This window comes from Medicago sativa, chromosome 1, assembly GCF_051527215.1.
Source record: "Medicago sativa cultivar Bolivia chromosome 1, Bolivia_mono, whole genome shotgun sequence".
NCBI lineage: Eukaryota > Viridiplantae > Streptophyta > Magnoliopsida > Fabales > Fabaceae > Medicago > Medicago sativa.
Genome location: NC_140749.1, coordinates 69,543,779 through 69,557,883, shown reverse-complemented (window position 1 = coordinate 69,557,883; position 14,105 = coordinate 69,543,779). Strand labels below are relative to the sequence as shown.

Genomic DNA, 14,105 nt, shown 5'->3' with positions numbered 1-14,105 from the left:
TAATGAAAATTTACCAATAACAATATTGTTTCAAAACTTGTAAATTCCTAGACCAATCAGGTATATAAAGGAATACAAAGTGCTTATATGTACGATATTTCTATAATCTACAACAAAAGATAATATAAAGTCAAATTGTTTTAATCTAAGCTATAACTGTTTTCATAAACTATCCTGAAAAGTTTATGGAAATACGCTGAAAACAACTTATGGAGATGTCATAAGCTGTTTCTATAAGCTTTCCCAAACAGTCTCACAAGTATTCGTGTCGGTACATAAGATCAAATAAATCAATCCAAATAAAACTGAGTAGTTATTTTCAAAGAATACAGCATCTGCAGCCTTGCGAATCTTGGGGGCCTTCAAACCACCGATCCCATAAGCGATTCAAGGGACCAATTGTTCTGTCAAACCAGAAAATTGTATCATTAGTTAGTAAGATATATGATATATCAAAGATCAAATGTGATGCAAAACAAACACAAGAAAGTTTTGAGAAGCGGTTTTACGATGGAAGAAAAGGATCAGGTCTTGTTTGTACACTACTCAGCAATCTGGCAACAAAAATAGAAGATGGAAATTCAAAGTTAAACTAATATGGACTGTGCATCAAGCTAACATTTATGATACAACTACATGATAGAACCATTTTAGTATTAATTTTAAGCTTACTCTTTGCATGTTGTTGATGCTTTATCCATCCTTTCAAGTTTTTCCAGCTCTTCCTGCATTCATTTTTTTAGTGAATATTAAATCGAAACACTTGCAGCCATAATCTTAGAAGAAAAGCTAAGAACCACAATCAGCATCCACAGAAAAAGCTCCAAAAAATTTCATTACAGAAGTCTGTACGAAAGTCATGCCGCAGAGAGCCAATAAGACAGAACAATGAAAACAAAAACATAATAGTTAACTTAAAAAGGAAAACTAAGTGTTCAGGATTATTAAAGATTCTTATTTCTTACTAATAAGGTTTTGTCAAATGCTGGAGACAAACTTGCTTGGTCACAAATATATACATCATTTAATTATTTAAAAAAATCGCTTTTACCTTTTTTTAACTTATGTGTGCATGTCCAAATTATTTTTATCATGCTTCTATTTTTATGGATGCGCAAGTCTTACACCATGCTCATTGTTTCAAATTAGTCACAAAATTTAGACTTTACATCTTAACATTTTGCTTCTTCCTTAAAAAAAGAGATGCCATAAGATTGAAAGGACTTTAATGATAAATCATATTCCCTCTGTAGTATGTCCCATACTGTGTTGCTTTAGGACACAATTTAAAGATCACTAGACTGAAATTATCACTCCAAGTTCCAGTAAATTTTCTTGAGAAAATAACGTTATGGAAAAAGGTACATTTACCATAATACATCAAATTGCCAACTATGTGAACTCCCATACTATACTAAGGAAGACTAGCTAAATTTCTGCATCTTGTTTACTAGCTTCAACGAGGGAATTAGTATTAAAGCCTAAGACATCAAACCTCAACTTCTATCCTATAGACAAAAAAATATTAAGGTCTTTGTGTGTGTACCACAAACAAACATTTGGTAAAACCACCTACAAATTTCCAAAATAAAAAATCACATAAAAGTCTCAAACTGCATAGAGTGTATTTCGAAGTTTGTCGGACACATCTCAAGGTTAAGCTAATCCATCAAGAAAGATGGACTGACTTATTGTATGTCCGAGGCTGAACTGTTGATAGAAACCAGACTATAGAAAGAATGATTTCCACATCTCTCTCTCTCACTATGTAGTTAACTCCCCAGATAAGTATAGTACAACTACCGAGTCTCAACACATCCCTCACTCCAATAAGATTCAAAGTCACACTAGTAAAAACGAGTGATAAAATTACACGTCGACTTAGAGTCGCGACAGGAGGCCAGTAGTTAAGAAGATATATGTAAAGGCGGGCTTTAACTGAATTAATATACTATTGGAACTAGCCAATAGAAGGTTAACGGAGTTAGTTAGGGTGTTGGGAATTTACTCAGACTTGATAAGGAGGAAAGTGAACCTAGAATCGCATCATTTCTTCAATCACTTTCTTAAGATATATTTCTGGTATTAGTTGATTCTATCAAGTCGTCTCAAAGAAAATTTATGACCTAAATGCAAATAAATGGACCTTTTGAAAAATTTCTACAAAATGAACAGGTGAAGTTGAACAAACCACAATTCTCATCTCACAACTGTGATAAGACAGAAACAATAGAAACAAAAGTATAAAATGGAAGATATGTTTAATTATACCATTTAAATCATCAAGCCTGTATAGTTGTATTTGTATTGACAAATTGGTAATACATATAGAGAGACTAATCCACAAATCATCAATCATAGTAAGATTTAGCTTCATTCTTCAGTGAGGACTCGCTAACAACAGTGGATGGATACTCGGCTCCAATGTTCATACATCTTTAAACACAAAATTACCAGCTAAAAACACACTTTGTTAACTAAGTACAGTTGATAACTCAAATTCTGTTAACATAATTTTGAAAAAATTTCATGCATCAATACATTGATCACCTTAGGTAATAGTAATATCAAAAGATCAAACTACCATACTCATCATACTTCCTAAACCATACTCATAATTTACTATCCACCATAGTCCTGTCCGACACCGACATATATAATTACACTCAAATTATTAGCACTGTCTACGTGTCGGTGTTCGTGTCGTGTCCGGTGTCGGTATCCGTGCTTCATAGCATAGGAGGCAACATGATCAATTTCACAGATAGCATTTGTTTCTAACAATACCAACATGATCAAAAGATTAAACTACCATACTCATCATAGTTCCTAAACCATACTCATATAAAATCCTTTGATATAAAAACCACCCAATAAAGAACAAAACTTCAAAACATGGTAAAGATGAAGATGAAGTAGCTACCTCTAAGTACCTTGTTTCCTGTTCCAACCTTTTAAGTTCAGCATGTATTCTATGTTTCCCTCTAGTATCTGAAGAAGAAAGAGACTGAGACTGAACCCGGTGATGGGTCATGTGATTCTCGGATTCGGACCCATCCGATTGCATTTTCTGATGCTAAGATGGTAACAATGGAAGAAAAAAAAAACTAGCTTGATGAACTGCAAAGTCTATGAAACGGAGATGATTAAGAACAAAGACTCCATTTTTATGGAAAGAAAGATGACCCAGAAATGATATTGATTGACCCAATAAAGACAAGTGTTCAAGATTGTAACTTGTACTGCAAAACACAGAGACAGAAACAGAGACAGGCCAGAAGTGTGTTTGTTTGTTTGTGAAAAATTCAGAGAAAGAGGGTTCAGTTTAGTTCAGGTCTGTGTTTTGGATTTTTCTAAGTTTGATGTTTTGTGAAGTTGTTTGTTTCTCTCTCTCTCTCTCTTACTTTCCAACGTTTCAAGACTTTTGTTTAAGTCGTAGTTTCTGGCTCTGTTCTGTTCGTGCAGTTGGCAGCACTTTACACTTTCAATGACAAATCTCTGTTTTACTAAGACCATGTACAATGGTTAAAACCATTCAACACCCACTTTTTTAATTTCCAATACTCCACATCATTTTAACTCTTTTAATTTAACACTTATTCAACTTTTACCTCTCTCTAGTGGTTTTTCATTCAACACCCTACCCCACCACTTTTTATTTATTTCTTATTCTTATTTAATTTTTGTTTTATAATTACATAATAAAAATGAGTGTCGCTTTAACCAATTGCACACAGATTAAGGAATGCAATAATGTCGTCCAAAGATATGATACTTTTACTAAAATAGCCTCGCTAGTTATTGGTGTATTTGTTATCATTATAAATTAAAGTACAAAATGATACTTTGAAAGTTGTGTGGATAGTAATAATTAAGGGTACTGTTGGAAAAAAGTAATTAATAGTACATTGAAAAGTGAGAGTGACATTCATTTTGAAACAAATTATTTTTGCTAAAGCGAAACTCATTTTGAAACGGAGGGAGTAATTAAATTTAAATAATACAATTAACAATTTATTTTTTAGTTTTTTTGGAAAAGCAAAATTTTGTAAAATAATTTATTTTTATTTTCTTAACTTAAAATGCAATACAACAAACTGAGCACGCGACACACAAGAAAAACTAATAATAAGATTAAGAGAGTGAAAAACTTGGTTTTTTTTTGTGTCCTAATCAAATGATCCAAGTCTCTATTTGTAGAGGAAAAAAAATCACGAATTTTGGTAAAAAAAAAAATAAAAAAAATATTTGCAATGAAATAATTGAGTCCAAATTATTAAGAAAATCAAAATCCAAGCAGCCAATCGTGGTGCACCACGTGTCACAGCTTTATCCACAAAAGCTTCTCTCTCCGCGTCCTACATTTCCTCACGCGCCCTGTCGGCGCGTGCACTACACGCGCTCGGCTTCACAAACCATGACGCGCTACGTGGCGTCTGCGGGCCAGCTTCAACTTGTTGAATCCTTTCAACACCCTCTTCATCCACGTCATCTTCAATAGGCTTCCTCCAATGATTCAACAAGTTGAATGACACATTCAATAGGCCATTGGAGATGGTCTAATCTCTGTTTTACTCTTCATTTCTGTAGTTGGTTTGGCACTTTGCTCTCTCAATGACAAATCTCTGCATTTAATGTACTTTCTAAGTTTACAAACAAACAAATATTTTTTTTAAAAAGTAAATTAAAACTTGCCAGTTGTGACTTGATAAATTCTTGATACTATTTTTTTAGAAAAATAACATTTTCCTTAAAAAATTTATGAAACTTCACTCCAGCTTTAAAATTTATGTCAAATTTTCTTACTTTCATTAAAATATAAAACAATAGAGTTATGTAAGACTCATATACTTTAATGGATGAGTGTAATTTACACTAACACTATCGATAAGTACACCCTTTGAACTAATTATAAGAAGAAAAAAAATTAATTGCATAGAGATGAAGAGAATCAGTTAAACTCATTTACTATTTTTTACGTAATTAAAAAAATAGTTGAAATTCTATCTTAGAATTAACAATAGGTTGGTAAAAATAGTAAGAGATTTGGACGCCTAATAACACAAAGGTCAAGAGTTCGACCTATGACTCTTGCCTATGAAAAATAAAATTGGTTGAAAGAGGAGAATTCATCTTGTATAACCCATGGATTCCATCTTATATTATTTATTTTCACTTTTTCAGCACCTTTATTTATTGTCTCTTAATTTATTAAATTTATTTCTAAGCACTTTATTTAATTTGATTAATTTTTTTAAGTGTTATTTCATCAAATTTTAAAGAACACAATTCGCCTTTCTATCGTATGTTTGGTGTCACTTGTTCAACATGAATAAATTTTTGTCATTCATAGAGTTTACTTACATTGATAGTTTTCACTCTAGTATTATAATGACACCATATATTATGAAGCACGTATGCTAGGAGAAATAGAATTGTTCAATGTTGGTTTGAAATCAGAAATAGACTTGTATAAGAGATGAATGTGGTTCAAGAGACCATTGGTAAAACCTGGGATAGTGAGAGTAAGATAGGCAATTTGTATCCATAATTGTTTGCTCAGATAAATTGAAGATAAAAAGGTTTTTTTTTTTTAAGAAGTTAAAATGGAATATATATATATATATATATATATATATATATATATATATATATATATATATATATATATATATATATATATATATATGGGAGTCCCTAATATGGACCTCTTTTATTATGGTCCACCCGTGGTCCTTGCAAATTGACTGGCTATAGTAGGTAGATTTAGTTCCTTTTTGGTTTAAGCTGGACAAATTAAATCGCTATTACATTTCCCTTTTATTTCTTCACTCCATTCCTTCAAAAAAAGTTGGGATAATTACACCCACCTCCCTTAAGTTTTAGTTAAATGACACATACCTCCCCTCTAGTTTTTATTTGATCAATCACCTCCCTTATATTTGCTTCTAACTGACACGGATCCCCCTCCTCCGTTAACGCCGTCTGTGAATTGTGTTAAAAGACTGCCTGCATCTTCATCATTCAGGATGCTACAACCTGATGTAAGCAAATAAAGTCACACATCCATTTTGAGAAGAACTTGATACTTTCTATTTCACCATGTTGCTTTTTTGTTTTCCTTCATCTTCATCATATCCTTGATTACAAAAAGTGTGTGTGGTGTGGATGGTAAGGTGTGGTGTCACTGTTTGCCATGTTTGAATTCATTTATCTCCCTTTGTACTATACAGATATTGGGGTTGAAGGAAACAAAACTCAGAAGTTGCAAGAGGCAACTCATCTTCGTTTCTATAGAAGTATGTATAACTTTGTTCACAAGCTGTTTGTTGTTTTGTCTCAACCAAGACTACATACAAGTACATACTTTTTGTCTCAAGTGTGTTTGGAATTGCTTGTTGATGCGGTTTAATTGATACTATTTTTCTTTTTATTATGAGCAAAATAATGTATAAAAAGAAAATAAGCCATGATGTTATTGTGAATTAGAAGATGAAAATTTCTAACAAATGCATTGTTGAGAGTTGCTTAATTTCTCACCGTGTCTTTTAAACTTGAGGAAGGATAGATAACAAATTGGAAAACGTGAGTACATAGCTGAGAGCACAGATGAATGTGTTTCAATTTTTTCTTTCAAATGAAACATAACAGATGACTGACGCCGAGGTTTTTGTTTATTAGTAAACTAGAGGGGAGGTGTGTGATATTTAGCCAAACCTCAGGGGAGGTGAGTGTAATTTTCCCTTTCAAGTTTCGTATCCTTCTTCCATGTATATCTTAATGTTGAGCAGACCTTCGTCGGCCAGCACACAGAGAAGGTTGGCTTGGAGTCCAATGATGTTCACACTTGGTTCCTTGCAAGCCTTCTTCCCTGCATGTGCTTCCTTGAATGCTACCTACATCTTTTTTATATAATATTTGATCAAATTAAGGATTGGGAATGAATTTACTAGTGTTTAATGTAATGATTGACCACACAAGGATGTCGTAGTATTTGAATCTGTTGGTAAGCTTGTCGGAAATGATGACGGCTTCAAGGATGTTGCCGTATCCAATGAACAGTTTCATTGTTTGTTGTTGTTGTGTTTGGTCAACCTTTGAGGGATGAAATTGAAGGTGTATAAAAAAAGGAAAATGATAACTTGTGCCCTCAAGGCACAAATTAATGATTCAAATATGAAAATAATTCATTGGAATGTGTGCAATGCTTTAATCTTTAATTTTTTAATCAATTAAATGTACAAAATTTTAGAGAATATTTCTTTTTTTGAATTTTTTAACATGTGCCCTAAGGGCACAAGTTAACACTATCCTATAAAAAATAGTGACTTAGATTTGTTGGGGATTGATTGTTCTTTCATTTTACATTCAGCCATGTAAATTTGTTGCTGTGAAATGTGGAATTGATTGGTAGTGGCGGTGGTTTCCAACACAACACCCAACCCAACAACTTTTCCTTTTTTCTCAATTTGTACAGTGTAAAGTGAGAAGGAACATATCACCAAAAAAATAAAATGGGAAGGAACAAAAACTACCTGCTATAGCCAATCAATATGCAAGGACCATGGGTGGACCCCTAATAAAAGAGGTCCATATTATGGGCTCCCTATATATATATATATATATGTGTGTGTGTGTGTGTGTATATATATATATGTGTATGTATATATATATATATATATATATATATATATATGTGTGTGTGTGTGTGTGTGTATATATATATATATATATATACACACACATATATATATATATATATATATATATATATATATATATATATATATATATAGAGGATGTTTACTATGAGAATGGCTATTTTATATGAGAATGGTGAGAATGATCATCACCCATTAGATCAAAAATAAATGGTTGAGATTAAAAAGTCACATATGTACCTCATCTTATTACATCAATTCTCATAAAATCATTTACCTTTTCATTTTCTTCTCCCCACAATCATAGTTAAATGAAATTAAATTTTTACGAACCCTCTCTTTAACAATTATCAATCAATGATTTACAAATTTGTTGAAAGGTTGGAATTCAAGTATAGAATGTTCCATTGAAATTCTATTGATGAATATATGTAATTCTCTTTTTTGGGTACATAATATATGTAATTCAAAAAAAAAAAGCGAGTTGTTGAATGATTTATAGTGTTTTCATGTTTTCATTATTGTACCTGAATTGGATTCACCTTGTTATACCCTAATTTTGGACCTAAAAATACTAATTAATTTTTCCTTTCTTGCATTTTAAGTCATTTGATATGTCTCTGATCAATTGCATCTTTCTCTGCATCTTATCTCAATGTTATTTGCAAAATTCACATGCAGGGGCATTTTAGTCATTTCCTTTGTTAAGATTTCTTTCAATCTTTTAAAAACTTGTTTGAGTCCTTTCAAATAGTTTGAATAAATCCCTGTTTCATTCTATGTCAAAATCCATTTCAAAATTTGCATGAGAAGTCATTTTTATGCCAGTTTTGCCCATAGGGGCATTTTGGTCATTTCAAGTTTCAAAACTCTGTTCAAATCCTAAAAATTGTCTCTGAGTCTTTTAATTTTGCTTGTATGAGTCTTTGATTCAATCCCTGTTAAAAATCCATTTTTAAATTTGTATCTGAGTCATTTTTAGTCGTTTTAGCCCCAGGGGCATTTTGGTCATTTCACACGAAATTTCGGCAGAGAGAGGTTACTTTAAAGTACCTCATTTAAGCCATTGGTTCGTGTTAGTCCGTTTTGTCAAATTTTAATCGTTTCACTTTACGTTATTTTCCGGTTACTAATTTTAATTCATTTTATTTTTAATTTTCATTTTAAGTCATTTTTGTTAAAAATTGCAGTTTAATCCCTTTAGTTTAGTTAATTGCATTTTTAGTCCATTTTTGTCCAAGTCACAGTCTTGTGCCACGTGTCAGGTCCCAATTGGTCCAAGAGTTAGTTATGCCACATGTCATTGATCCATTGGTCCAGTCCATACATGTGTCAGCCTATAAAAGGCCAACTCATCACAGAACCATTCACTTCTTTACACATCATCAACAACACAATCACATTTCTCTCTCTCCTTTCCACGAATCAAACACCACAAAAATCCAGAAAAAACTCAAGAACATGATGAACCAGTTCATCATCTTCAAACCCTAACCGAATTCGGTTATCACCAAATTCATCAATCCTCATCAAATCCAAACCCTAACCGAATCAGAAGCATCACATAACACAAAATCCCTCATCAATTTCACAAAAACAAGACGAATTCACAAAGAGGAGGAAGAAGCTTTCAGAGATTCCAAGGAATCATCATCACCAAGCTTACCTTCGCAATTCCAACGAAGACTCATCAACAACGACGAAATCTTCGTGATCACGAAGGATTTGAAGAAGAAGAGGAAAAAAAGTTCGAATTCGAAGCAGTAGCAGGAAAAGAGAAAGAATACGAAGTTCATCAGAAGAAGAACAATCGAAGAATTCACAATCTTCTTCGTTCGTCACATCTCCAACCTAAAACACAGGTATCAAGCTCTCTTTCCTTTCCTTTTCACTTTTTCATTCGAAAATCCAGAGCATTAGCTTCGTACATGTGCTATTGCTACGAATCAAAGTAGATCGGAACACTTTAAGAACTTTCTTGCAAGAATCTTTCGAATAAGAGAAAAAGAAGAAGAGTTAACAAAAAGAAGCATCAGAGCCGTAAGATAAAAGTCCGATCTACGTTGATTCGTGAGTTTCCTCGAGAAACTAGCCTCAGATTCGAATAGAGGAGAGAAGGATCTTTAGAAATAAGTAATTAGGTCGTGAATCTGGGCGGCTTGAGGCTCCGACGCGGCGGCGCCACCGCCGGCCACTGCGTCGGAGAGTTGGAGAAGATGACCGGCATTAGGTCGGAGAAGAGAGAGTCTGCAGACTCTCTCTCTCTAAGAACTTTGTAGAGAGAGAAGCAAGTGAGAGTTGTGAGGGTTTTCTTCACATTTCTGCTTATATATGCCATGCCTGATCCTGTGTGCGTGTGTGTTCCGTTTACCATGCTCCTCTTCTGCTTGAGCCGTTAGATCTTTGATCTGACGGCTACTGTGAACCCTCCCGTGGCTTGATGTGTTGATCTGTGTGTTGGCGCATGTTTGAGCGTTGGATCTTGGATCCAATCCAATTGGATCGATCCAACGATCCTTGTGCCTTCACCAGATCCGTCTCCACCTTGGGCTTGGGCCTATTCTGTGCAGATCCTGTGTTTTCCTATGATTTTTGCTATTTTCCCACACTTCTTTACTTTCTGCACCTCTGTATATGCTCAAAATTACTTGGAAATTTCTACAAATTTTTGTGCACATTCTTGATGACTTTTGTGATGTTTATGAGCAACTTGTTTTCTGAAAATGTTGATAAAAAATATTCTTGTATTTTCTTGCATCATTTCTTGATTTTATGTGAAAATTCTCATAAAATTTTTCTTTTTTGTCTAATTTCTATTTCAAATTCTTGATATGTTGATGATGTATGTGGATTGATTTTGTGAATACTTTGCTACTGTTTTGATGCATGTGTGTGATTTGTAATTGTTTACTTGCTTTACAAGTTACCTTTGTGTATGAGTAAATGCAAGAAATATCTAGATTTACTTTGTAAATGTTGAGGTCATCATGTTGCCTTAATTCTTGTATTAAAACCTGATTCCAAGTCTTAAAAAATTTTACATTGGAATATAAGAATTATAGGTTGCATGATTCTTGCATTTTATGAGTGAATTTTGATATAGTTTTACACTTGTTTGGTTCTTTTTTTGAAGTTTCCCATGCTTTTATCATGATATTTTGCTTGCTTTATTTCACCCTATGCTACTAACATTTTCTTGTTTTATGTCTCATATTTCCCATAAGCATTCTCATGTCATTCCATATCCATCTTATTTCTTGCACTTTAAGTTTCACCAAGGCTTAGAATGTAACACTTAGGATTTTTCTTTGTACTTTACCTTTATGCCATTTTAAATTCTTGCAAGACCATAGAATGTATCTAGGGTATGATGTAAAGGACAATGGACTCTAATAATGTACACCGACACAAGCACCGACACATGCACACACTCCACTTTAGATAAATAGCTAGAATATGCATGTTTAGATGTATGTTTAGGATTGTATGTTTAGATGAATGCCTAGGATTTATACTTAGAAAAAACCAATTTTCCAAAAAAAAACATGAACAAACTTCACTCAAGTCTTTTTCACAATAAACTTTGGGGTCAAAACCCCATTGATTTTCCTTTTCATTTTCTTAATCAAATTTCAAAGAAAAATAATCATGCTTAGACCACATTTTGCAAATGACTAATTCAACCTCACAATTTCACAACCTTATGCCCTTGAGGCCTCTCAATCTCCATTCTTCAAAATTTCATTTTCAAACTTAAAATCAACCAACAAAAAACAAAAACATTTTTGAGAGAGAACTACGGTGGATTTGATCCCTTAAACGGGTACGTAGGCAAGGAACAAAATTCCTTCAATTCAACTAAAATAAAAATCCAAAAACATTCTTCTCCCTCCAATTCTTCACTTAGAATACTCTTAGGTTTAAATATCACTTTTCAAAATAGCATTTAAAAATAAAGCGCGCGCGTAGAAATTAAAGACGGTTCCTATAGGTTACTATAGTCGTTATGGGTGCCTAACACCTTCCCGTAGCGAAAACAACTCCCGGACCTCGATTCTCAAGGGTCTTGCTTACTTTTTCCCTTCCCAAGAAAAAATAAGATATCACCGGTTAAAAAGGTTCAAACGTAATCAATGTTTGACACCCGAAAACCAAGATAAAACAGCTGGCGACTTCACTGGGGAGATTCGAGAGTTACGCCTAGTCTTTATTTCCACGCTTGCGCTCTTTTTACTTGTTTCTTTTACTTGCTTTCCTATGTGAATAAATGTTTAAATTCTTGCAAACGTGTGGGGTGAGAATATCAAAAGTCCTGCACCCGGGCTGAGTGAACTTAGGATTTAGGAGGGATATAATCGACAATTCATTCCGGGGGTTGCCTCGTGTTTTGGATTATGCGATCAATCCCACATAGCTAAGGCATTTTGGAGGTGATGTTGTCGGCGCGTGTTGTCGCGTTTAGGCACTTTACTTCTAATTGTTCTATGACGCTATGAACCGTAGATAACCAAACCCATCCATGGCCATTTTTCTAGGACGTAGTGCGGAGGCTAAACCGAGTGTTGTCTCGAGTTTTAGTCGTCACGCGATACTACACTCAAGTTAGACCTTCCACGCATAATCATGGAGCGAGTGTTGTCTCGTGACACCGTGAGATACGTCGGAGAGGTTGCAACTTGGGAACCTTTTAGAACCCGGTTACTATATCCTAAAGCCCTAGTTTCACCGGACACCGTGTCCACCCATGACTCCTCAACTTTGAACTTCAAACCCACCATGTTTTCTCCGAACTTGAACATAATCATGCATTCATGCATACATGCATTCATGCATAAACCTTTTGTCATGCATTGTTATCGAAGGGCTTAGGCAAGTTGAATTTGTAAACATTGTAGGAATGAAGATGACTAAGTCCTACAAGTTCAAGGAAGTGGATTTGGCTAGTTTGAGAGATTTGGCACTCAAGATTGAGGATCCGACCGGTTTCCGACACCCTTATGGGGCTTTACTTCCTATTCTCCATACTAATGTGGATGAGAAGCTTGTGCACACTCTAGTGCAATTCTATGATCCGAAGTATCGGTGCTTTACTTTCCCCGACTTTCAGTTGGTGCCTACTCTAGAGGCTTATTCTTCTTTGATGGATCTGTCTATTGCTAAGGGGATACCTTTCTCAGGACTTGAGCCTCCTCTTACTCCATTGGTTATTGCTAAGGATCTCTATCTCAGGACCACCGATGTCTCCAAGAATCTTGTCACTAAAGCACGCATCTGAGGGTTCACTTCAGAGTATCTTTTTGGGAAAGCCAACCTCAATACCACTTGTCAGGACACTCTTGAAGCTATTCTTGCACTTCTCATCTATGGGCTTGTTCTCTTTCCGAATCTTGATGGCTTCGTGGACATGAATGCTATTATGATCTTCCACTCCAAGAATCCGATCCCTACTTTGCTGGCCGACACATACCATGCTATTCACGATCGTTCTAACAAAGGTCGTGGATACATTCTTTGTTGTGTGCCTCTCCTCTATAGGTGGTTTATTTCGCACCTTCCGCAGTCTTTCCACGACAATCCGAGGAATTGGTCTATTTCACAGAGGATTATGGCTCTCACTCCTAATGAAGTGGTTTGGCTCACTCCAGCTTCTAGAGTCAAGGAAATTATCTTTGGTGGTGGAAAGTTTCTTAATGTACCTCTTCTTGGTACCCGGGGTGGAATCAACTATAACCCGGAGCTTGCTTTGCGACAATTTGGTTTCCCGATGAAAGATAAGCCCATCAATCTTGCTACGGCTCCTTATTTCTTTCACTACTCCAATGCTCCCACCGGAATTAGAGAAGATTTCATGGAAGCTTGGACCAAGCTTCGGAAGAAAGAGGTAAAGCATATGGGTGTGAGGTCCGGTATCGCTCATGAGGCCTATACACAGTGGGTGATAACCCAAGCTGAGGAGATTGGTATGCCTTACCCTTCCATGAGATATGTGTCTGCATCAGTTCCTACCATGCCTTTGCCTCTACTCCCACCTACCCAAGAGATGTATCAGGAACATCTAGCTATGGAAAGTCGGGAGAAGCATCAGTGGAGGGCTAGATACTATGAAGCTGAGAACTTGATCATGACTTTGGATGGAAAGGATGAGCAGCAGACTCATGAGGTCTTGACACTGAAGAAAGAGTTAGCTAAGGCTAGGAGAGAGATTGAGGAGAAGGATAGACTGCTTATGAGGGACTCCAAGAGGGCTAGGAGTGCCCATGACTTCTATGCACGATACTGCAGCTATGAGTTTGAGTCTGAGGATGACGCTTCCACTTCCTATGCTTGAGGACCTCCATTTCCTGTTGTTATTTCCATTTGTTCATGTTGGATTTGTCTTGTAAAACTATATGTTAGTTGTTTGATTCCCGTTTATGTTAATTGTTGTTTAGTAATGTTTACAAG

The 14,105-nt window shown here is 35.0% G+C and overlaps 1 protein-coding gene across 1 annotated transcript; it reads right to left on the bottom strand.

Moving 5' to 3' along the window:
• LOC146956829 (guanine nucleotide-binding protein subunit gamma 2-like) lies at positions 1 to 3,534 on the bottom strand. Its single transcript, XM_085731772.1, has 4 exons — positions 2,924 to 3,534; positions 673 to 725; positions 510 to 554; positions 1 to 404 (listed from the first exon to the last, which is right to left on the bottom strand). The coding sequence occupies exons 1-4, from the start codon at positions 3,065 to 3,067 to the stop codon at positions 320 to 322; spliced, it is 327 nt and encodes a 108-aa protein (XP_085587898.1). The 5' UTR covers positions 3,068 to 3,534; the 3' UTR covers positions 1 to 319.
• Positions 3,535 to 14,105: the final 10,571 nt, after the last annotated feature.

Coding starts and splice junctions, on each gene's coding strand:
- LOC146956829 (XM_085731772.1), bottom strand. CDS start 3,067: ATGCAATCGGATGGGTCCGAATCCGAGAATCACATGACCCATCACCGG. Junction 726..2,923: donor AGGAAACAAGGTACTTAGAG/GTAGCTACTTCA, acceptor AAATGAATGCAG/GAAGAGCTGGAAAAACTTGA. Junction 405..509: donor CCTGATCCTTTTCTTCCATC/GTAAAACCGCTT, acceptor CTGGTTTGACAG/AACAATTGGTCCCTTGAATC.